A 25,738-nucleotide genomic window follows, 5' to 3' on the forward strand; every position below is an offset into this window, starting at 1 on the left:
CAGAATAGTTGACCTGACATTCTTCCCTGGGAGACTTGGTCTTCCTCCTTTCACTAGAGCAGAAAAGCAACCGGCAAGCACCTGTTTTTCATTGTGCTCTCCTCTTCTTGAGTTACCGCCTTATGCAACGAATTTTTTTAAATTTTAAAAATCATTTGTACTTGAGTGAAAAGCTGGTACTCAGCAGCAGCTGTTATTCCAAAGGGGTTTCACTGCCAAACAGCTGAAATTAGAAATGAAGAGGTGCTATTAGTCAGTCTTGCTCGCCTCTTTCAGGGTGTTCTAAGAGACCTTTATAAGTGATGCCAATGCCTATATGGTTAGACCAGAGGGACTTCAATACAGTTTCTCAGAATCAAATGCAGGGGTCAGTGTGAGTGTGGTTGTGTGTGTAAGAATGCAACAACAGATGGCTTATTTTAGGTCTTTATCACTCTCCTGAAAGGGCAGGCAACTCTGTGGCCTTTGGCTAATTAAACAAGCTATGGCTCACTAGAAGGACAGATCCTGAATCTGAGGCTCCAATACTTTGGCCACCTCATGAGAAGAGAAGACTCCCTGGAAAAGACCCTGATGTTGGGAAAGATTGAGGGCACAAGGAGAAGGGAACGACAGAGGACGAGATGGTTGGACAGTGTTCTCGAAGCTACCAGCGTGAGTTTGACCAAACTGTGGGAGGCAGTGGAAGACAGGAGTGCCTGGCATGCTCTGGTCCATGGGGTCACGAAGAGTCGGACACGGCTAAACGACTAAACAACAGCAAATGGCCTTTTAAGCAGTGGGGGGTTAATTGTTTTTGTTTGTAATTATTTAATGGGTTTTGGTGTTTTTATACCTGTAATCCTCAGATGAAGAGTGGTACAGTCATGCCTTGGTTCTCAAACAGAATGTGTTCCGGGAGTCTGTTCGATTCCCGAACTGTTCGAAAACCAAGGTGTGGCTTCTGATTGGCTGCAGGAATGTCCTGTAGCCAATCGGAAGCCGTGGAAACCTTGCCAGATGTTTGGCTTCCAAAAATCGTTCAGAAACTGGAACGCACACTCCTGGGTTTCAATCGTTTGGGAGCTGATTTGTTTGGGAGCCAAAGCGTTTGAGATCCAAGTTACGACTGTATAGAAATTTTAATCATCACCATCATCTATGCTGAACTTTTGACCAGTTTTCAAAGACAGTCCGCATTTAGAGCTGGAGTGCAAAACCTCAGTTTCATTGTATTGATTGCACCAGGAACTACTGGCATTGTCAGGTGTCTGCTGTGACATGCGCACACTAGCAGGGGTCACACTGCTGACTCCACGGCTCCTCTCCTTGCCATTGCTACTGGTGCCTGTTCATCTGCCATCTTCAAACTGTGAGAACAAAAACAAGGAGAATGGTGCAGATTGAGATGGAGCAAATGAATGAGCTGTGAGTGACTATTGGGGGGGGGGCGGGGGAAGGAAGCAACTCTGACAGAAGATGTTTCCACCCCCATCGTTCAGCCCAGACACTGAGGTCCAGCTCCGAGGGCCTTCTGGTGGTTCCCTCACTGCGAGAAGTGAGGTTATAGGGGAACCAGGCAGAGGGCCTTCTCAATAGTGGCGCCTGCCCTGTGGAATGCCCTCCCATCAGATGTCAAGGAAATAAACAACTATCTGACTTTTATAAGACATCTGAAAGCAGCCCTGTTTAGGAAAGTTTTCAATGTTTGATCTTTTAATGTGTTTTTAGTATTCTGTTGGGAGCTGCCCAGAGTGGCTAGGGAAACCCAGCCAGATGGGCGGGGTATAAATAATAAATTATTATTATCATTATATTATTACAAGGGTCTTGCCCAAGGACTCCCCAAACACTATCTGGGTGTGACCCCTTGGTCTATTTAGTCCAGGAACTTCATCTCAAGCAGTATCCATAGCAAGGAACTGATTGAAGGCATTATCAGTGCAGAATGTTTGTGCACCATTTTTTATTCCTGCTGAGAGGCAAGCATAGGCTGTCTGCAAGAATAGAATTTTGATTGCTGCTGAGAGGAGTGAGCAAAGGATTATATAACTCCAGCTGGTATTTGTTTAGGCTGTAGAAATCTAGGGAGACAATTTGAGAATATGTGCTGGAACAAGAACTGTACAAAAATAGAATTTAAAAATCACTTCCAGAAAAGTAGCATGGATTCGTTCTTGGGTACAGAATGCTGTCATGTGCACATGGCATACCAAGTTGAGGAAAGGGCAAGGTCTGTAGTAAAGAGTCTACTAGTTGCTGGGACTGGTGAGCAATACTTCCTAGAAGTACTTTTTAGCATTGATGAGTAATCTTTGGCCCTCCAGATGTTGTTAGACTCCAAGTCCCATCAGCCTCAGCCATTGTGGCCAGTGGTTAGGGTTGATGGGAATTATAGTCCAAAACATCTGGAAGAAAACAGGTTCCCCACCTCTGATTTGCAGTTGGGGGATATTACCTTACCTGCTCTGGGCTGTTGGTGGTCAACCACACCAGCAAGGAAGTCTTTCATCCTCCTGCCACTGCTTCTGCATGACCACAGACAGGTAGCGATGAACTGGCTGAATCCCTGCTTGATAACCAAATTAGGGCAATAGGCACAGGTCAGAGTTTGCTCATATTGTCAGGGTGAGCTGTAGGTAGCTGAGTTGAGCCAGGGAGTTGTGGGATCTTTAAAGCCCCAAATACTTAGTCCCCAAATATCGGAAAAATCGCCTCCATTCCTACAGATCTTCTAGGGCACTGTTTCTCAAACTGGGGTCTGCAGCTGTTGACAGACTACAACTCCCATCATCCTGCTAGCTAGAGATGATGGGAGTTGTAGTCCAACAACAGCTGGAGCAACACTGCTCTAAGGTGCAGGTTCCAAAGGTCTCAGGAGCTCTCTTTACAGTAACTCAGAGCATGGCTTCTAGTGTGGCTGCCCTTGTTCTGTGGAAGAGTATTTCTGTTGAGAAAGAGCAGGCACCTATTACCTGCACTTTCCCTAAACAATTGAAGATCTTTTTTCGTCCCAATAACCCTTCCAAGTTGGAGGAATAGGTCTTTGCCATGGGTGACTACTTGGTGTTGTTGTTTTTTTAATTTATCTGCTGCTGTTACTTTGTCTGTTGAGGGGTTTTTTAGCTGTTTTATTGCATTTGGTACATCTCCTTGAGATGTGCATGAAAAGCGATAAACAATAATATACAGTGGTACCTCGGGTTAAGTACTTAATTCGTTCCGGAGGTTCGTTCGTACAAGAAAGAAGATTCCACCTAAACATTAGGAAGAACTTCCTGACAGTAAGAGCTGTTCGACAGTGGAATTTGCTGCCAAGGAGTGTGGTGGAGTCTCCTACTTTGGAGGTCTTTAAGCAGAGGCTTGACAACCATATGTCAGGAGTGCTCTGATGGCGTTTCCTGCTTGGCAGGGGGTTGGACTCGATGGCCCTTGTGGTCTCTTCCAACTCTATGATTCTATGATTCTTAACCTGAAACTGTCCTTAACCTGAAGTACCACTTTAGCTAATGGGGCCTCCTGCTGCCACTGCATGATTTCTGTTCTCATCCTGAAGCAAAGTTCTTAACCCGAGGTAATATTTCTGGGTTAGCGGAGTCTGTAACCTGAAGCGTATGTAACCTGAAGCGAATGTAACCCGAGGTACCACTGTTGGCATCGGGATTTAATGCAAGTTATGATTTCTGCTCTTCTTACAATTATTTAGGAAAAGCACATCATGAGTCAGATCACATTAGATTGTTCCTCAGGAGTAACTTTGAATCTCTGGTTATAATATATAAAAATATAAACTCAGCAATGCTCTTAAAATGCATTGTGCTCTTTGTACCTGAGTCATGACTATATCAAAGGGCAGGCTTTTGAGCCGGAAGATGAACCTCCACCCCTTTCCTGGTCTTGGAAAATTGAAGTGGCATTCCTGCTTTCTACTTGAAAGTGCTTCGTTTGTTAACAGGAGTTGAGTGCAAGCCTGGCCCATGTGAAAGTATCAGAAAATAAGTCTGAACTTTCTCTCCAAAGTGCCTGTGTGCATTCTTGTTTCTTCAGCTTGTTTCTGTAACATTTTGTGATAAAACCAGGCAGCAATCACTAGTGTTTCCTATTGCACACCCAGGGAAGCTGTGATGAGAATTCTTCAGAAGCAGCAAGTTGCTAGGATACCTGGCCTTCATTCTTTTTGTGTGGCTGTCTCCTTCCTGTGCACTAATGAGTTTAAGGAATTTCTCTCCCTTTCTTTAAAATGATGCCAGTAGGCTTTCACTTTTTCATTCCACCTCACTTGCATAATTATTTTTCTGGTCACTGTTTTTAAAACCTTGTGTCCCTTAAGTGAGGGATTGAGAAAATTTGGAACAATACATAGCAAGCTTATTTACTAATATGTCACATTTACTAATGAGCCACCAAGAGGCAATTCTGTCCTGAGTGCCTTTGAGGATCAGAGTATATATAGAACTGGGCTGAGTGAGTACTAAATATGCTGGATGGCTTGGAAGTCTTCTGCTTTGGTCACTGACCTCTGATTGGAAAGTTTGCAATCCCTGAAAGTTTGCAATCCTACATTTCCCTGAAAGCATAGAGCATTTTTAATAAGCACAATCTCATGCCAACTTTTTCCAAACAAGATAAATGGCTTCTGTTTTGACCTTTGGCATGAACTTAAGGAAATGCCTGGCAGTTTGATTTGTGTGCCTAAACCATATAATAAGGTGATTTACAGCTGTTTACATCATGATTGCCATCCTTGCCTTGCCAACTTTTCCCCATCTATCCCTTTTCTGTACCTTTAACATCAGGTGATAGTGTGCATACCCGTGCTTTGAAATAAAATTCTCAGGCTGACTTCTCCTGTGAAAGGCAAAAGAATAGATCAGACTGGTCCCTTCCTCCCCAGTTAGTTTGCAGATCACCCTAATGGACGGCACAAATGAGAGGACCATTTTCTCACATTGCCCTGCATTTGCTGCTAAGTGTACATTCAACAGGGAACTGCAGCTAGTCTGGACTTCCTGGGGACCATAGGGACACCTGTGTTCAAAAACACTCATTTGCCAAAGTCACATGCTTCTCCTTTTAGGTGCGCTCATGAAAACATAATGTATGAAGATGTCCTGTATCATTTAGAGAATCATCCAGCAAGTAAATTGGGTGTTCATTCCTGCCCAAGTTTGCGAATCCCCGTCACTTCCAATTCATTCCCCAATTCTTCCTTGTGGACATGTCAAGGAGAAAACTGGGACAATATCCCATTCTCCCCATGCAGTGAGCCTTTTACATGGAGAAGCGTTCAGACATGTAAACCCCGTCCCCACGCAGTATGAAGTGGTACAGTCCAGAGCAGACTAGTAGCAGGTATTATTTCTGCATGTTTGTGTGAATCCACCGTAAGTCATGGCAACCAGTGAAGTGGAAAAGGGTCAGGGAAATGCTAAGTAGGATGATGTTGGGTCACAAGCCTTCTTCCACTATATATTACTGGGGAGATGTGGGTCAGCAGCCATGTGTCCCTCATTATTTCTAGTGCAGGCTTGTTAAGCAGCATAGATTACACGGAACTCAACAGCTTGCTACTGTAGAGGGAGTAAACTGAGATTCTTAACAGCTTTGACTCTTACCATAATAGTGGGGGTATTCAGAATGGGTCTGCCTTTAATACCACAGAGCCTAGGGCTTGCTGATCAGAAGGTTGGCAGTTCGAATCCCCGCGACGGGGTGAGCTCCTGTTGCTCGGTCCCTGATCCTGCCAACCTAGCAGTTCGAAAGCACATCAAAGTACAAGTAGATAAATAGGTATCGCTCCAGCAGGAAGGTAAATGGTGTTTCCATGTGCTGCTCTTGTTCACCAGAAGTGGCTTACTCATGCTGGCCGCATGACCCAGAAGCTGTACTCTGGCTCCCTTGGCCAGTAAAGTGAGATGAGCGCCGCAACCCCAGAGTTGTCCGTGACTGGACCTAATGGTCAGGGGTTCCTTTACCTTTACCTTAATACTTAGCTACAAGTCAGCCATTAAGCTGGTGGGAGGTAGCTGGGGTACCTTCATTGACTTGGCTGCTGTGTGACTAGATTGGAAATGAGCTATTGAAAACCACCCATATTTTTTCTCCTCTCCTGTGTGTGTTCCTCATACATAGGAAGTAGACGTAAGTGGAAATGCATCATTTTTGCCCATATATGCTAGGTTAAATGTTGTTGACCTATTTTTAAACTTGGAAGGAGTTACCCTGCTTTAGCAACCGCATTGCATTTAGCAATCACCCAGCTAATAGTCACTCAGCGCCACATCATTACTTACAGCGGTTTAAGTCTTCTGCAGTGGGTGGGTAGAGGTACACTCATAAAAATGTGCAATAATCAATTCCATGCTTTTCAGGCTGTTTTAGTCCCAATGCATCTCATCCTGCTTTGGTCATTACCCTTGAGTTGGTAATGCAAATAAGAGAATTTTGGGGAAAGGGCTGTAGCTCAGGCCAGGATGTCTGTGTTCTACGTAGAAGCTCCTGTGTTCAGTCTTCCACATCTCATGACAGTGTTGACAATATGAACCTGGTGGTCTTGACTCAGTATAAGGCAGGTTCCTAGGTTCCTGTATCTCTTAACTCAGGCTAACCAGGAAAAAACAACAGCCACTCATTATGGGATTTGGTGAAACAAAGATTAATAATATTATTCCTCTCTGTTAGTGAAGTGGGTATATTACGTGCTAGGCATCAGAACAGTGGGAGGGCAGTATGCTGGATCTTGCCAGCTGTCAGTTCCACATCTGAAAATGATCTGACAGTAGTTGCTGTCCTTGTATGAACGATTTGCACAATACATGTTTATGCTGCAGTACAACTGATTATTGCATCTACAAATTCTGCTTGAAAATATATCTGAATAGACTCAGCTCTTTAAAAAGAATCGGCTGTGGGAGTAGGGTCTCAAGGCCAAAGTTACTTAAATATGGGCTCATGTGGGGCATTATTTTAACATTATCTCTCTTTTCTTTCAAGATCTGAACATGGAGTTCAACCCATCAGATCATCCACGGGCCAGCACAATCTTCCTCAGCAAATCTCAAACAGACGGTAAGTCACCAGTGTTATTATACAAACAATAAAAGATTCATGTGCATTTTATAACATACGCTTCATGCATAGTTTATAATATGCATATAGCCCTATTGCAAGACCATACCTGATAACAATTTGGATAGATAATTAGCTATTATATTTATTTTATTTAAAAAGCTGTGGTTTGTGGCTGACCTGCTATTCAGAGTGGGCCACTGGCCTGGATAGTTTTAACAGCAGCATCAGAAATGGAAATTAACCATGCAAGTCTTTCATCCTAAACATGTTCAGGATCCTAAACATGTTTAGCATGAGAGCCTTATTGACTTATTTTCATTTTTTAGGACTTTAACAAAATGATCTTGCCTTCTCTTGAGGCATAAATCTGAACTCTCTGTTTTTAAAGCGTTCCATCAGCTAGTGGGCTTAATGCAATCTGATAAATGAGGGCCCCAAACACACATAATCCTTTTTCCAAGACCACTTATGCGCCTATGTGCTATTGATTCTCAATAAGGGCTGTATTTCATAGTGAATTGTTATGTTTAGACTACTGGATTATTTATTTAGATTCCACCCCCCCCAAATCCTTTGTGTTTATCAACAATTAATCTTTTCCCATTATACAGACACAGTTGTATAGTTAAGTGTTTTGAAATTGACATATTGTAGCATAGAATTCTCACATATTAACTCGATACGAATCTGCCTTTTGAAAAGACTGCGGAGTAAGGTCTCACTTTGTTCTTAAGTTGTTGTGCTTTATCTGAACCCATCTATTTAGGTCGGTGAGGACCAAGTAGATCTACAAAGACTGGTCCTCTCTTCTACCAAATAGGCTGAGAGATAGTTTTTTTGCTCAAGGCACTGTTGCTTTGCAAGGACCTGAAGCTGCTTGCAACAAATTTTCCACTGGACCACACAGGCTCATGTTGTAAATGATGACTTGTTTTACAAAACAGGCAAGAGTTACTTATTGGAAACTTTAGGAATAATTTTTCAACAAGTTAGTTCAGTTAGAGAGGCCTCAGAGCTGAGGTGGTTGATTTATAGCATTTTGCTTGCAGGCTGCACATTTTAAAAATAAAACAGTCTTTCTCCTTGCACTCATTGATCAGTGGAGTCGAACATCATCATTTATTAGTCTGGGTTTCTACAGCACCTGGAAATTAACAGTATTTGCCTTAGAGTGAACCTTGATGCAATCAGTGGAGGGAGATTCATTTACTGTTGGCTTATTCAATCAGTAGTGCTGGGCCTCAGTGATGATAGTTCCCCCTTGTTCTGAAGCTGTCAGGTATAATAAATGGCAATCATTTTGTCTCTGAAATGTTTTCTAGATATCCTTGACAAAAGTCAACCCTCTGTTAAGTCTTCTCTACCCCTGCTGTGATAGCATGTCCTGATACATAGCTGTCAACGTTTCCCTTTTCTTGTGAGGAACCTTATTCGGAATAAGGGAATTTCCCTTAAAAAAAGGGAAACATTGACAGCTATGTCCTGATATCACAAGCCAGTTCTGAGGTGTGGGGGCTCTGGGAAATAAGCTGTGCCCCCCCAACCTAGTGGACCCTCAAGGGAAAGAAAGATAGAGGTGCCTGCTGCATGTATGTTGCTGAACGCCAAGGACCAAGCTGACCACTGCCACCCTTCTCTGCATTCAGCCCAATGCTCAGCAGAAAGTTACCCGTGGCTGCTGCAGCTTCCACCATCTTTGTTTTCCCAGAATGCATCTATAATTGGCTGGTGTGTGTCTGCTAGAGATATTCACAAAACAATTGCATCAAGACAGGGAGTAAGCTCTGCAAGAGGGTAAAGAAAGCTGTCCCCAATATGTTTCGGACTACATGCTGGCAGAGGCTGAGGGGGTTGGAGTTCAAAACTTATGGAGGGCTCCAGGTAGGGAAAGACTGATACAGAGGTATATTATTTTAAAAAGAGAATTGTTTTTCTGTGCAGTGTTTTCTTATGACTTAATGCAAGAGGAGCATTGGGAAATCAGGACTGTATCCAACTGTGTTCTACACAGTGTAGGCCCATTGGAATACAGACCATTAATTTTAGTGTGTCTATCCTGAATTGAACCAACATTGAATACAACCCTCGGTGTGCCATGTGTGATCTCTAAAATCCTTTTAACACTTATGTAGCCTTCAGTGGTTCCTGAAACAGAGATGAATCCCAATGGGGGAATGATTTCAGTAAACCCTTCTGCACCATGACAACACCCTTCAGTGGTTTATCTGGGGGTGGTGCAGATCAGAAGAAGCACAGTATAACAACAGATTTGGCTGCAGGATAGTTTCACTAAAGTCCGACTCATTTCCTCCACTCTTAATGGAGTGTGAAAGAAGGATCACAATTGCCTGGTACCAAGACAAGTAAATTACACAGTTTAGTTAACCACAGAATGTCATATTGATCAGTTGGGGCAACAGGAAAAAGCTTACTTTCACTTACTTTCGCTTACTTTCACTTTCACTTTCCAGTGCCCATTTACAGCATTGCACTTGCTTATGTTGGCCTCCCTTCTATATCATCAGGTAGTCTGACTTTGTGGTACCATGTTATTCTAATGTTCTGTGTGCAAGTCCTCATTGGCTAAGATCATGAAATGAAGTAGGATTGGCAACAAAATCTAGAATTGGCAACAAAACACTTGGGAGATAACCAATACAAATAGACATGAGAAGTATGAATGGTCAGAAAAATATTGGGCTAAGCTAAAAAAATTCACAGGCAATATCATCATGAATTCCAGTTTCTGGAAACCTCAGAAAGGGTAGACTGCTCTTGTGCTCAGTTCCTGCTTGTAGGTTTCTCACAGGTATCTGGTTGGTCAATGTGAGAACAGGATGATGGACTAGATGGGCTCTAGCAGGGTTTTCTTATGTTCTAGATTTTCACATCAGAAATGTTTGTAAATGAACATTTGGTGCAGTCTTGCAGTTTTGTGATTTGTTATTCCAGTGTCAGCAGGGAATATTGCATTCCAGTGATTGTAAAACTGGATTATTTTGCGGACCATTGTTCCAATTCTGGTTTTCTTTACAATCTACCACAGTCTTACATTAACGCCCAGAGTGTGAACAGCTTCTCAATTATAAAACACCTTTATAATCAAGTGTAGTTTTCCTGTACTTGCAGAGTTAAATCAAATGGAAAGCATTGCTAGGGAGTGGATTACTTCCTAGGTTTGTTTTTGGATGTCAGTTGATCAGGATACTACTGTCTAGGCCTGGGCAATATCTGGTTTTCAACATCATGATATATATCACCAGCTAAACATCACGATATACGAATCCCGAGGTTTCCGCAACCTGAGGACCGCTTCTGCTCATGTACAGACTGCTTCTGCGCATGTGCGCACAGTGAAACCCGGTAAAATACTTCTGGGTTTGCCACACACGCATCCCAAAGTTTATGTAACCAGAGGGTTACGTTAACGGAGGTACGACTCTATATCGCCCAGCCCTACTATCGTCCTTGTCCAATTTTGTTGTAGCTTTAAGAACAACTTTCACTTAGAAGAATTTTCCTTGGGGCAGGGAGATAGCCTGTGCTTTGCAACACTCTGTAATTGCTGTGAAAAGCCAGCCAGACGCCTAGTTGCATTCTGGTTCTGGTCTTCTGTGTGGACCTCTGCAAGCCAATGTAGGCTGACCAAGTGCCAGTACTGCAGGAGTTGGGAGTGCTAAAATATATACCAAGTACCTGAAACCTGTTGAAAGATGGCCTAAAGCAAAACAAAAAAGAAGCAACTTTTCCTACAGCCCACTCAGATTATAGGCTCTGGGTCAAAACAGATTAGCCTGGGATTTGAATAAACAGTGGTTATGATTTTTATTGTTGCCGCTGGAATTTTACTAATTATGCTGTTTTGTTGTTGCATGATGCTTCCTGCTGCTATGTTGACTTTGTTTTTGTAACTTTGGACACTTTTATAATCATGTTTTGCTGTGTTTAGATTTCTTAGCTGTTGTGCTTTTAAATGTGGATGTTTTTTATTTATTTAAAAAGGTGGAACACAAATAAATAAAATAAATATATATTGCTAGATTGTGCTTTCTGACATTTGTCAGAGGGATTTGGGTTCTGTGCTGTTGCTCTGAGGAGACCATGGCTATATATATGCCCATTTCTGATCCTCTGGATTGCAGCCCGCATCTTTGTATAATAAACTGGAACATCTTTTATTGTTGTGCAGCCTCTCGCTCCCGAAACGCTGCTCAGAATTTCTAAATTTAGGCCGTGCCTGCAAAAATATGTGAAATTCCATTCCCAAAATAAAACCGGTGGCATTGTGGAAGCCAGAGAAGAGCAGTTGGCAAGTAGGCTCTGGTATTAGGAACAAATTCAGGTTGCATTTGAATTTGCTAGTTGCACACAGAGTTTGAGATGTATGTGGTGCTCTCATTTGAAGCCAAAGGATAAGCAGAGTCAGAAGAAGAGCATGATGCAGGTCCAGGAATAAGTTTTAAAGTAGCAGTGGAAAAGGAAAGAAAGTGAAATGGAACCCAAAACAGGAATGAGGTGATAACAGGGCAACAGCCTAGGTCCCATACCTCAGTTTGGGACTCACAGGCAGTAACCCCCTGGAGCTGCTCCTTGTCATCGTCAGTGCTTTATTTGAAAAAAAAAAAAGTAGGTGACAGTACATACACCCCTCTCCCACCCGTTTCCCTTTGCCTACCTCCTCCGCTGCCACCACTGCTTCTTACCTCCTGGAGGCATATTGGTGCAACCCACAAAAGTGGGTCTACCACAGAATGGTGTGGCTAGAACGACCATTTCCTTGACAATCAGGCCACTTCAGCTATGCCACTTAGTGGTAGAACAAAGCAGTCCTCCTCTACCACAAAATGGCATGCCTAGAGTGGCCCATATCAGTGATGATGATGAAGAGCCACTGCAGGAGTTAGTGATAGTGATAATTATGGTGAGGAGGTGGACTCAACTGTGGAAGGGGGCTCCATGGAGTCCTTAAAGGTAAAGGGACCCCTGACCATTAGGTCCAGTCGTGACCGACTCTGGGGTTGCAGCGCTCATCTCGCTTTATTGGCCAAGGGAGCCGGCATACAGCTTCCGGGTCATGCCTAAGCTGCTTCTGGCGAACCAGAGCAGGGCACGGAAACACCATTTACCTTCCCGCCGGAGCGGTACCTATTTATCTACTTGCATTTTGACATGCTTTCGAACTGCTAGGTTAGCAGGAGCAGGGACCGAAGAACGGGAGCTCACCCCGTCGCGGGGATTCGAACCGCCGACCTTCTGATCGGCAAGTCCTAGGCTCTGTGGTTTTAACCCACAGTGCCACCCGCACCCCTCCGTGGAGTCCTTAAGTGCCCTTAAAAACAAAACAAAACAAAACCATTCAAGCAGGGTGGAGCAAGGCCAGTTAAAGCTGTGGCCAGTACAGGAGGTGTGGCCTGTGTACAGTCCTGAGGGCCACATAGAGAGGCCTTCATTTTGCTCCCAGGCCTGAGCTTCCCAACCCCTGCCCTAGAGCAATGTTGTTCACCTTGGAGTACGTTCTGTGGATGCACCGCTTTAGATTTAGCCCCCTCCCCTGCTTACTTGCCTCAGTTGAGTGAGATTGTGCTTGTTTGTTGCCAGTATGCACTTGTCAGCTTGAAAAGACCAAAGAAAACTCCACTTTTCATTTTAAGAGTTGAGGAAAAACCGAGTCAGCTTTTCTTTGAACTCGTGTAGTCCTTTGCTTAGATCAGTACCAGACAATTCCCCTAACTAGAAGAAACATAGCTTTTATTTCTGTACTAAATTATTTAAAAGCTATCAAAATGCGAGAGGTTGTAATTGATGTGTAATTATTAACTCAAGGATATTGCCTTTTGTCCTTTTGAAGTCTCCCACTAAAATTGTCTCTTACACACTGCACAAAAGACTACAGAAAAGCACAATAACATGGAAAAAGTGCCTTTTCTCCCTTAATTTTAATGCTGCTTAATTTCACCCTACGGCACTAAAAAGCTTAACAGTTAAACTACACTTTCAGAAATTGGAACTGGGCACTTGGCTTTAAAAATAAAGCAAATTAAGAAACCATAGAATGCATTTTTTGTTGGTTGTTGCAGGAGCTTGTCAGCTGAACTTTTCAACCTGGACTTGATTGTCTTCAGTTTCATTGAGGCTTGCAGCCTTACACCTGGGAGCTGGTCCCTTTGAATTCTGGCTTACTTCTGAGTATACTCATGGAATGTTGCACTGTTAATGCCTGGTTTTTTCATCATGCACCATTTTTTCAGCTAGGTGTCCCTGGCACCTAAATAAAACAGATAATTATTGCATTCTGTTCTAAGGTCACCATGTGGTCAGCATGAGCTGATATGAGATATATTCAAGACTATTTGTGGGGAGCAGGGATGGAACTCTTGTAGGTGTGGGGACTCTAGAATGTTGGTGATATGTCCTGCATCAGCCATTCATTGGATCAGCATCAGCGCACTTTTTGGATCTACAGCAGCAAGGATGCAGATGGAAGAAAAGGGGATGGTGGAGTGAAGTAGTCCTAAATGAAGTAGTTTGAGGTTCTGGAGGCAGCTTGTGTCTAATTTGGTATCAAAAGCTTTTGGTTTGTCTTTTAGCATATTGAAATATTTGAAATTGATCTGCAAGGATGTTTATTAATGGGTAAATCTCAATGTCTGTTAACATTTTCACATTGTTAAAAACAAATTTAATTGGCAGGTGCCATTCAAGTACATCAAAAGGTTTCTTAGAGTTCATAACAAAGTTCCAATTAAACTAAATGGGCTGTGCTTTTTCGTTTGTTTATAAACCATCTAATGTTTAAACATCTCAAATCAATGTACAACATAACATTAGCACCATTTAATTTAGAAATCAGAATTTTAATACACCTTGTTTTACTTTACACATGCCAGGCATTTGATTATTCACTAACTCCTTTTTTGTTAGCATTGAATTTAGTTTTTTCATTTTCCAATGATAGATTCTGTGGTTGGGAGAGTTAACTAAAATCAAACAAATTCATATAACATTCCTACAATGTGTTTTGTGTTTTCACAGTGAGAGAAAAGCGGAAGAGTCTCTTTATAAACCACGTAAGTGAAAAAACCACAACTTTTTCTGGCTGAATAGCATGTTTTAAGTTTACACTAATAAATCTAAAAGTCTGGTTTTCAAGCAAATCAGCTGTCTAAAAGTACAGCCATGGAGTGCCAAAAGTTATTTAGAGACTGTAGAAGGAGACCTCCTGTATTATAGGAATCTGTTGCAGAAGCCTATGGCAAGGAAGTGTGCAAAAATTACGTTTTAGACTGGGGATGCAGTTTTAGACTGGAGATGCCCTTTTCTTATCTCTTCTTCTTGCCACATATTAGAACAGAAAAGTAGGGTGATGAAGCTAAATGAGCTGAATGGTTTTGCAGATGAATTTTAGGCTCAGTTGTGAATAGTATACATATATATACATTATCATTTTTTCTCAGCAAAATGCATTCAACTTGAGACCTGATCTGTTGCCATCTTGCTGTGTAGTCAAGCAAAGCAGTAATTTAAATATGCATGTGTCATCTATCATGATCGGTTATCTGTGCTCCAATAACCTGTTATATAGACTGTTGCAATGTGCTGTCAGTGGGGCTACCCTTGGAAAAGTTCCAGAAGCTGTGAATGCTGCTAAATGCTGCTGCCTGGCTGGTTTTGGGGTCAGCAACAGGGAATTATCTCCACCCTAATTCTCAAAACACTATACTGGCTGCCAGTGTACCTACTTGACCTGATTCAAGGTGTTCATACTAGTGTACAAAGCCCTGAATGACTTGGGGCCCAAGGATTTGAAGGAGTGCCTTTCTCAGTATCTTCCAACCTGACTTTGTGATCAGTGGGAAGTCCTCTGATCGTGGTTCCATTAGTGAAGGTGGCAAGGAGGACAGCCACACAAGGCAGAGCATTCTTTGTGGCAGTACTCCACCTATGGAACTCCCTCCCATGAGAAATCTGCTTGTTGCCCATTCTGGCTATGTTCAGGCACAATTTGAAAGCTCACCTTTTATCCATGCCTTTGGGTATGATTGGTGTTAGGGGAGTATTTTCTGCTACTGCTATTTTTAATCTTAAAATACCTGAAACATCAGAAGGTTGGGATATAATAACATAATAACAATGTCAGGGAACTGCCATCAGTGCTGGAGGGAGAAAGCAAAATCCAGGGGGATTCCGGAGAGCGTCCCGGGAGTGGGAGAGGCAGCCCATCTTTTGGGGAAGAGAATCAGCGTAGCACCAGTGGAGAAGGGGGGCAGATGGGGGAAGCGGTGCGGCGGTCCCATGACTCTTTGCCGGGGACCAGCGGGGAGAGTAGAGGTCCTCCGCTGCCTACGCCCTCCTTGCGCAGAAGGCTTTCGTGCAGAGAGAGTAGGAGGAGACTAGGTGTCAAAGAGCTTCTTTGCTGGAAGAAGTTTAAGAAACGCCCACGGACGGATTCTGCCAGCAATTGAGGCAGCCACGGGTGAGTGGCTGTCCGGACAGAAAAGGTTCACTTTGGCAACACAGCCAGGTGTTTGCACCGGCTTACGCACGAGCAACCCCTAGAACCATTACAAATAATAATAATAATAATAATAATAATAATAATAATAATAATAATAATGGAACTGAAGTGCTTGTATTTTTACTGAAGGGCGTGTACCTAAGTACTAAACATTTACTAACTGGTGGTCCCTAGGATTAGGTGAGACTTCTTTGTTATCAGGGTTTAATAGGAATGTAAGTGTTGCATTTTCTCTCTTTCTCTTCCTCCCTCCCTTCCCCAGTGCCCCCCCCCCCAGCTCCTAGAAACTTACATAATATTAAACCTAATATCTGGCATTTTACGAAATATATAAATGAAACTCCAGCAAGTGAAAATTCATCTTTTGACAACAGTCCATATGCTTTCCTCATATATATATATATATATATATACTGTTTTGCAGAACCAGGAAGAAATATGAAAAAAAAATCTTTTAAAACCTGAGAGCAGCTTCTCCTGTTTTCTTTTCCTTACCCCCATGTTGATATAAGTAATTTTGTTAATGTGTTTGCAGTTTCATTTTTTCTGCACTCTCTCTCTCTCTCTCTCTCTCTCTCTCTCTCTCTGTGTGTGTGTGTGTTTGTCCGTGCTTAGGAGTTGTAGCATGCAGAGAGGTTAACCCTTTGTTCCTGGTGCTGCCTTCTTGTTGAAAATCACCCCCTGATGATGTTGTTTGCTGAACTTCCATATCACTTCAGCCAAAATTCATAAAGCCTCATCTTCCTTCCTTCCTTCCTTCCTTCCTTCCTTCCTTCCTTCCTTCCTTCCTTCCTTCCTTCCTTCCTTTCTTTCCAGCAGTGGTGCTCATTAAAGGATGAATAAATAAATAATATCAGACCTGCTGAAGGAAGGAAACTTAAATGTAATCAAGGTAGCTGAGTCATTTATGACAGTAATTCTGAAGAACAATTTGGCTTCCCCATGCTCCTGAGCTAGTGTAACTAAGGATTTCTAGCTGGAGCCAAGATGCTACAAGATCTTTTCAGCAAACAGTATATGTCAGTGGCTTCTCTCTTTAAAAAAAATCTGCGGTGGATATTAGCCCTCCACTAAAATGAGTTTGACATTGCATTGTCTAGGGTTACTATGGGCTATTTTCTGATAATGGATATAAATTAATAGCTGTACCTGCACATAATGTGAAGAAGCCATGGTTTGTTTAACCATGGCTCGGTCAGCAAACTGCAAGTTGTCACAGATAGGGTTGACCTTGCCATCGGGCAGAGTAATCACCTTAGTTGGCAGGTGCTGGGGGGCAGTGACAGTAACCCTCTGGCTTTCCCCCCTAAGCCCTCAGCCATTCCCCTCTATGGGATAAAAGAGCTGTGTATGCTAAATTGCCTGTCCTAACTCCACCCAAACTGGCCTACTGCCTTTAGGTGCTATGAAGGATGCTATCCTGCCACCAGGGCTGAAAGAAGATTCAGCTGCCAGTCCAGTCAGCATCTTTCGATGGAATGAGGAAGGGCACCACCTTATCCTTTGCACCAGTTGGCAAAATATCTTGCCTCTGCTCTGCTTGCAGATGAGCGAACAAACCACGGCTTGTTCTTCCAAAGTTTGTTTTTTCCAACTGTCCCCCATCTACTTCTAGTCTACTCACGGTTTTATTTTCCAGCTGCTCTTACCTTGTGCCTCTGCATCTTGGCAAGCATCCGGGTTGGATGGCCAAGTAATTCATGGTTAAGCAAAGGCTCTTGGGTTTGGACATAATTCCAAACCATAGTGGGAAAAAGGCCAAGATTTGTATGGATCAGAGCCAGTTTTGGACTGTGTTGCCTCACTGAATAAAGCATAATACGTACTTGAAAATGACTCCTTGCCTTGTGGTGCTTTTTTATATGATGCTTAAAGTCTGAAGTACTCTGATCTCAACTGCTGTTGGTTTTGTCTCTCCAAACCTTTTCATACCTCTTTTTTCCAACCCACCTGGTTTTTGATACTGTGTCATCTGTTATTCGGCTTTCAGTACTTTGGGTAGAGATATCAAGGCTTTTCCCTCCCACCCCTGCACACAACTTAAAATACCCCAGATTCTGTTAACATTAGAATAAAAATTGTGAGCCATAAAGGAATTGATAAAACAGCCAAGTGAACTACAAGTGCTTCTGAGCCTGTCCATTTTAAAAATCTTTTTATCAGCGACTCTCAGGCTGCAGACTGTTCTGATTTTGATAAGAGGCATTCTGCTGAAGATTAAAGCTGTTCAGACCTTTCCCCCACAAAAAAATAAAATAAAGTAGAATAGCTGCTACAACAGAGCTAAACAGTGGGGTTTTGAAAGTTCAAAAATGATGCACAGTGGTGAACCTGTGTGCCAAATAGCAGCAGCAATATATCTCCAGAGTTCCAAATGCGTTGTGGCAAAGACAAAACAACAAAATGTCCCTAGCAATAATGTCAGAACTTTGGTTCCTGGTCGTTTCCTTTGTGGTTTTCTTTTATAATTTAAAGGCCACTTGAAAGGAGGTGTTGGGGAAGGTCACTCTTGTTTTCCAGGCTGTGCCTTTTTTCTCAGCAAATGCAACTTGATCCTCAAAACACAAACCACTGGTTCCATTTTCTCTGACTGCTGTCTTACAATGCTTTCCACAACCACAGCTTGTGATTTTCAGGCCCTGTTCAGATACTACTTACTGGGCCCAGGGTAGGCTGGTATCAGTGTAGTTCGAGGCAGGTTCCAGAGGCAGAGTATTTGGAAGGCTGGAAAGTTGGAACTTAGGTTGGCAGGATGTTTTTACCCGGGGATAAGTTGATGAAACTGAAGAGCAATTGTAGCACCCTGCTCGTGGTTAACGCTTAGCTGGAATGAAATATTCAACGCAGCAATAGAGAAATTAAAATAATAATTTATTTGTCAGACAAATAAATGATAGGCACAGTGGTATATGGTTACCAAAGCTCTGCCCCCTCCAGCCCTGATGGCCAGCACTTATATTTCCTCAGCCCAGCGCCCTTGCTCCTTCTTTGGCTGCCTCTGTCCAATCAGCCTGGTTGAAATTCCTATTGGCTGTTTGCTAGAACCAATCATAAAAGATACACCCATTTCCTGTTACCTTTTATGGGACACAAAGAGCTATATTTCCTTCTATCCATAAATGGCAGACAAGTAGCCATATATCTTACATTTGCCTCGACAAGGCACCATAATTACCAGATCACCTTTTGCCCCTGTTGCCCCTGCATTCCAAAACAAATGGCTAAAACAAATGGCTCATGGTATTAAATTCTATCTAAACAGAGATCTTGGGTTCACATTCTCACACACCATCAATGAAATAAGAATCTAACATAAGAATCTAACATTTCTTACTTTCTAAATCCTTTGCATAATTACATTAAGCCAACAAATCTCATACATAACATAGATAGCTTTTTAGAAGAAAAGGCCTTTGCAAAGTAAAAAAGGAACTCAGTAAAAACAGCTTCAAAAGAAGCCTCTTCAGTTTACACCCCCCCTTTCCCAGCCAGCTGCTTTTCTCATTAACTCTTCCCAAAATTTATTGCCCTTTAACTCTCTCAGTATACCTTAAACCTTAGGAAAATATGGCTAGAGTCTGATGGGAGGCACATGGTATTATTTTTTGTTAAACAATAAATCTTACTATTTACCAACTCTTAATTAGTGTTTTTGCAGCTTGATTGTATTCTGTAATATGTAGGGCCAGTGTAACATTTCCTCCCAGGAAATATCTAGAGTCTTTAGAAAGAGCCAAGGTGGCTTTTGGATTGCTCTCCTGTACTATTTTAGATATGTGGTTTATATACTTATGTATGTGTGTTTTACCTTGTGCAATTACCAACATTTATTCTATATTTGAGACCTTAGAATTCCTATAACACTAACCCAGAGCCATGGACTCTCCCACGTCCTGGGATCTGTACTGCATCCTTTCCAAATCTGCAAATCTGACCAGCAGTCCATTTGTTACATTCTCCTGATGGTAACGGGATGGGATGAAAGCAATTGCCAGACTTCTGAGACATGAGGTCCAGAGTGGATGGACCTTTGGTCAGAACCAGTGGGGCTCTTCTTTCCTTCTGAAATAATGTAGAAACAACTTCTACCAGTATTTTCTTGCAGTCAGATCAGGGCCAGCTGCACTGGGGGGTTTGTGAGGGGGGGAGGGCTTGACATGGGACCCTCTGGTGACCTCCTTTTCATGCTGTGGGCCCTCTGCATGAAGGCGCGGAGCCTCTCCCCCTCCTATATATTTTCTTTGGAGGCACAGTAAGGGCACCGTAAGACTAGCCACAGCTCAAAAGGAGGAGGAAAAGGAGGGGTGTGTGGTAGCGGCACTCTACCAACATATACCAGTCAACTGTCATTATATTTGCCCACAAGGGTGCCACCTAATGACATTTGGCCTGAGTCTGGTTATTGCAGGTTCATTATGCATGTTTTTAGACTGCAGTCGTTTGCAATAGGTACCCATCCAGCAGACATGAGCTGAACCAGAGCCAAGGCTGCCACTGCCTCTTGTGCTAGTAGTCCTGGCTTCATTTCGGTTTTTATTTATTTTTACAAAAAGGTATCTTGAAGGAGCACAGGGGAGATGGTGATGATGATTGTATTTAAGTAGCCAACACCCTTTCTTCAGCTTACCAGAGTCTCTAAGTCTATAAGCTTATCAGATTGTTACCAGCTTATCAAAGTCTCTAAGCGTGGAAGCAATGTTCCCAGAGACTTAAAAAAAACAAAACCCCTCACAGCAAATTTCCCAGAATCTGATGAAGGTTTTCGGAGTTGCCTTGGTTCATAATGAACAGCACTCCAAGAAATCTTCACCAGTTTCCTGGATGAAGGTTGTTGGTAGTCTAGATGTGGAGTTGGTCTAGATGACCTCAGGATCCCTTCCAACTCTACATTTCTTACTTCTGTGGGAAGATGGAAATAAAGAAGGAAATAGTGGAAGAGGAGAGTAGAAGCCCAGGAGATCAAGGAAAGCAATTATCTGTAAAGCCCCTTAATAGTTTTGGATAGTAGCAGTGGACTTGGTGTCCACACTTTCTGACAAACTTTTGTTTAGAGTTGTTGGTTTGTGCTTTTGTATTTTATGTGTTTCCTCCGTAAGTGCATGGTGCATCTCTGAGCAGTGCAAGTTGGCTCCCCTGTACTGTAATTCCAGAGCAGTGCTTTCTCTCATTCTTCCTAATACAGACAGTGTGCTTTTTAAAAAGGCAATGTGGAAAGGACAACTGAGAGGTGCTGATGTTTGTTGGCATCGTACAGAAGTGTCAGAAATAAATACTATTGTGGTAGCGTTGAAGATAGCAGTGCCATAGAGTTCATGCTCAATTGAAATAGTTTCTGCGGGTCCCAGTGCTGCTTATCTTAAAACCAGTGGGTCTCAAACTGTATAGGGAGGGCACAAAATTCCAGGGAGGGTTGGGACCCAGAAGCAAGTGAAGCCTTTCTCCCACCACTATGCATGACCAAGGTAGATGGAACACCTTTCCCAGTATTGGGTTCCTCATCGATCCATTGAATTTGTAGCAAGATGGCTATGCAAGATGGTAACTCAATATAAAAATGCTGCTTTTTACTAATGATGATCCAAATGTGTGGAGTAGCTATACCTCAGTAATAAAGTGCATGCTTTGTGTCTGCAAGGTTCCCAGGTTCACATCCCAGTTTCCCTTGTTCAATTATCTGCAGCAGTAGCCTTAAGAGAGCTGCTACCAGGCAGTATGGACAATATTGGGCTTGAGGTGGACCGGTAGTCCAACACAATATGATTCAGCTTCATCTGTTCTGTATAAATGTGTTGGTTTTTTAAAAAAAATGTAGAGCTTTCGATGAGATTTGAATTCAGCTGCTTGCCAGCTTGATCTGTTTTTTCTTCTCTTAAGGGTCAGTCTGTTGGTTCTAATATGTGTTCAGAGGCTTAGATATGTAAAGTAGCAGGTGGTGGGACAGAAGTTGTGAGGCACCTAAATCATTTCCTTCTTTCATCGCAGATAATAGGTATTTCTACAATATTTACACACCATCCTCTGATTGCTTAGCACAAAGCCTTTGTCAGCCTGGTGCTCTCCAAATATTTTGGACTACAACTCCCATCAGCCCCAACGATCATGAATAGCTCCACAATTAAGCCTGGTTCACCACTTGCACATTTATTGGCTGTAGCATCCAGTAGACTGTTTGGGTCTTGATAATGCAGCCCCGTGTGGACTGGAATAGGTAAACTTTATGGGTGCATTCTTACTATTAATCCACCCTTTACCCTGTTCTGGATATTACCCAGCTTATTATTGGTCCTGGAATAAAGGTTATGATGAAATAGCAGCAGGATACCCCTTACTTCTCATGGTCATTCATTGGGAGTGGGAGTGGATTAGTGAGAACAGAGGGATGAGGACACCTTCGTAGTGTACCCATTACACATGGCATAGATGGGGCTGTGAATATATATAGCATCCTTTGTTAGCTATGTAGGCTGGGCATTGGTCTCTTATCTGCTTTTCAGTTTGAAGACCTAAGAAAACCAAATTAAGAAATTGTTTCAAAGTCTCCGTTGAAAGACACACATTTGTTTACTTCTGAAGATGAGGTAAACCAAGATGACCTCCTTCAAGAAAAATCCCTTTGCTGGATAAACCTCTTTTGTTGTTGTTGGTTTCTAATCTTCCTTTCTTTTGTCTCATGGAGAAGTGTTGACTGAGTACAGAGATGCCTGAAGTTGACTGGCCGTGTGGTAGATTGCATAGTCATACCTATTGTGTGGTGGTGAAAGGGGCAAAGAAGGCTAATTTGGTGTTTCCACCACATCCTTGAGTAGTTGGCCAGCAGAGCTATTCCATGTGGTGAGTGGACTTACCGTCCTCCTTGCGAATGCTTCGGGTTTCGAGCTCTGCTAACCCAAAAGTAGATGCTCCCGGTTGTGAACTTTGACCTGGGATGTGAGCGGAAGTCGCATGCTAGCAGCGTGGCAGCAGCGGGAGGTGCCATTAGCAAAAGCACGCCTCATGTTACGAGCGATTTTGGCTTAATAACGGACATCCGGAATGAATTAAGTTCGTAACCGGAGGTACCACTGTATTGGAACTTAGGCAATAAAATAACTTGTCGTCTTGTTGAGTTGAATGCTCCCATTATAACAGATTCACAACTTCTTGCCTGGTCTTGTGGGAACAGTTTAATGGTAGACCAAATGCTTTGTGTGTGTGTGTGTGTGTGTGTGTGTTGCCACAGTAACAAATGCTCCTTTTTTGGGTAAGGTGCTTCCGCAGGTGGTAGCAGTCCAGCTGCAGAAATTTGCGAAGGTAACTGCGAAGGTATATACTTGAGTATAAGCCGACTTTTTGGCCCATTTTTTATGCTGAGAAAGCCCCCCTCGGCTTATACTCGAGTGAGGGTCCTTTCAGGCTGCTCCAGAGGAACGAGCAGCCTGAAAGCAGCCCTCTTGGGCTGCTTGTTCTTCCTCCTCCACTGCCACCACCACCAGGTTTGTGGTGTGGTGAACCGGCTTTATACTCGAGTCAATAAGTTTTCCCAATTTTTGTGCTAAAATTAGGTGCCTTGGCTTATAATCGGGTCGGCTTATACTCGAGTATATACGGTATGCTGATTCACTTCAGTATGGGTTCAGGCCTGGTTTTGGGACAAAATCGGTCTTGATTGCTCTGATGGAGGACTTTCTTCAGGAGAGGGACAGCAGCTGGGTTTGCTGTGTGGAGCATCTGTGTGATCAGCTACTGCTGATGAGCTGCTGGGTCAGGTTCACAGTTTTGTTGTTAACATATAAATCCCTGAACAACTCTGGACCAAGTTACTTGAAATATAATCTGATCCTGTATAGACCACTTAGATCATTTTGAAAGTTCTACTCCTGATACCGCAGCCTGAAGAATATCATAGGGTGGTGAATAAAATGCAAGTACATTCTGCTGTTTCCCCTGCAATATAGAATAGCTTTTTATCTCACACACTTGAAATGTCAACTATCAGTTGCTTCAGTCATGTTGTAAAGACCTCTCTTTTTGCCCAGGCTTTTCCTGACCCATAAAACCAGACCCTTAAAAATAATTTACATGAATTCCCTGCATTCCTCCTTTTATTTGTGTTTATATACTTTTATACTACTGTTTTTGTTTTAATAATATTGTTTGTTGCTTTGTTGTTGTAGTTGTAGTTGTAGTACACCGCTTAGAAAATTTAAAAATACTAAGGGGTTTAGAAATGCCTTTAAAGAAATAAATAATAAGTAAACCAATTTCCTCAGTCCTTTAGTCATTGTATTTTGAAATGAAAGTGTGGTGGTTGCGTTCTACTTACGAACCCATGCAAACATGTGTGTGTGTGTGTGTGTGTGTGTGTGTTTGAATCAAATTATCCTCATTCGCTTTATTAAGCCACTAGCAAAGTCTCATTTCTGTGTGATTCATGAGGTACCCAAGCCCTGAAAAAAAGAATTCCCAGACCCCTGTTGACTTGAGTGTGCCTACGTGTGTGTGCAAGAGACAGAGAGGAACTGTTTACTCAGTGTTGTGCTGTCTAAGGAATGCCTTTGGTATAACATCACTGCCACTATTCTTGTATGTTTGCCTTCTAGCATGCTCCTGGTCAACTGAGAAGGAAATACAGTTCCTGTTCCACTATTTTCCTGGATGACAGCACAGTCACTCAGCCCAACCTCAAGTATACAATTAAAAGGTGGGTATGGTGGCATTTTTTTTGTTTTTCTTTACTTATTTCTGCATAATTGCTTCTATAAGAAAGGCACTCCAAAAGAGGAGGGAGGACCTAATCCAGCCTTTCCCAACCTGGTGCGTGCTCTCCAGATGTTTTTGCAATATATCTCCCATCATCCTTGGCCATTTGGCCATGCAGGCTGGAACTGATGGGAGTTGTAGTCCGAAACAGCTGGGTTTGCTTTGAATGAAGCACTCCAGTAATAAACCACATGCTTGCTGGCTTGTTCAGATGTGGTCTGAACGCTTGAAGTCAACATTTGGCTTCAGAAGTCTTCTACGTTTTGTTGTTTTACACATTAAGCTGAACACAGGTACAAGCTATCTCTGCACACATACAGGTGTTTGTGTGAAAGAGTGTTTTCGTACAGTTCAGCTATTGTGTATACAGCAACACAAGACTGTGTACACCTTGAACTTTCCATGTGAATAACTGTATGAGTGTATAGCTCAAGTATGCTGTACCCAAATTGTACACTTGTGAAACTGCTATAGTGAAAGAACTGTGCCATCAATGAACACAAACATTTGTTTTTCCACAAGGAAACCGTTGATTTCGCTGCTGCAGTCAGGTTTTTAGTTATCTGCTCAGACTTTCAATATGTACATGTGGATGCAAACACACCATAAACCTTTGACCCATTAACATCATTGGTGTTTATATTCAAAAGTTGTGGTTGAGCTTTGCAATTACCATGACACCGAAATGCTAGCATATTTGTTTGTAAAAAATTGTGCAAACTTCTAGAAGAGGCATAAATAACCCCTTTGTGTCTTTTCTTTCCTCTCCTCCCCAATTTGCTCCCAAAAGCTTTTGAAACCCCATAAAAGGCAAATCATAGTATAATTGGACCGTGCTGTCTGTGTTAACTCATGATGCATTGGAAAAATAGTGGTTTTCTTGTAAAAGTCCTTTTGAGGAGAAAATCTAGCTTCACACACACACACACACACACACACACACACACGTCTATAAAGGACACAGTGGGAAGTTGCAAGCCCAGATAAGACTAGCAAACAGTAAATTGTTTATAATAGAAGTAGATTGTTGTTCAAGAAGTAGATACTATAAAATATCTTCTCTGTGTTTCTGCTTCCTTTTAGGTTTTCTGTTCATCTCCTCTGAACAGTTAGAGCAATAGTTCTTACTGCTTCCCCCTCTAGATTACATGCTATTATTCCTTTTCCATAGTCAATTGATAAAACTCTTCTCCCCAAACTGATATCCTTATACCAAGTATACCCCCTATTGCTGGTTTGTCTTTCTGTTCTCTCTCTCCCTCTTTCACTCAGTTCAGAAATTGTCCTCCTTGCTGCAATTGCATCTGACCTCTCTGTAAGTTTCTGTGCTGGATCCCTGTCAGTTTCTGCAATTTGTCCCCTTTTCCCGTTCCACTTTTGTTCCTCCCCATTGCAACTCCATGGCCTGTCCAAAATATTTTGCAAGTCGAAGTA

At 42.5% G+C, this 25,738-nt stretch overlaps 1 protein-coding gene across 1 annotated transcript in view; it reads left to right on the top strand.

Moving 5' to 3' along the window:
- CCNY (cyclin Y) overlaps positions 1 to 25,738 on the top strand; it is a 108,249-nt gene that overhangs the window by 60,391 nt on the left and 22,120 nt on the right. Inside the window, exons 2-4 of the mRNA XM_082192591.1 lie at positions 6,973 to 7,047; positions 14,083 to 14,117; positions 24,145 to 24,245. Coding sequence (XP_082048717.1) covers positions 6,973 to 7,047; positions 14,083 to 14,117; positions 24,145 to 24,245 — 211 coding nt within the window. The remainder of the gene's footprint in view (positions 1 to 6,972; positions 7,048 to 14,082; positions 14,118 to 24,144; positions 24,246 to 25,738) is intronic.

The sequence above is a fragment of the Podarcis vaucheri genome (genome assembly GCF_965113315.1).
Source record: "Podarcis vaucheri genome assembly, chromosome: 12".
NCBI classification, from domain to species: Eukaryota; Metazoa; Chordata; class Lepidosauria; order Squamata; family Lacertidae; genus Podarcis; species Podarcis vaucheri.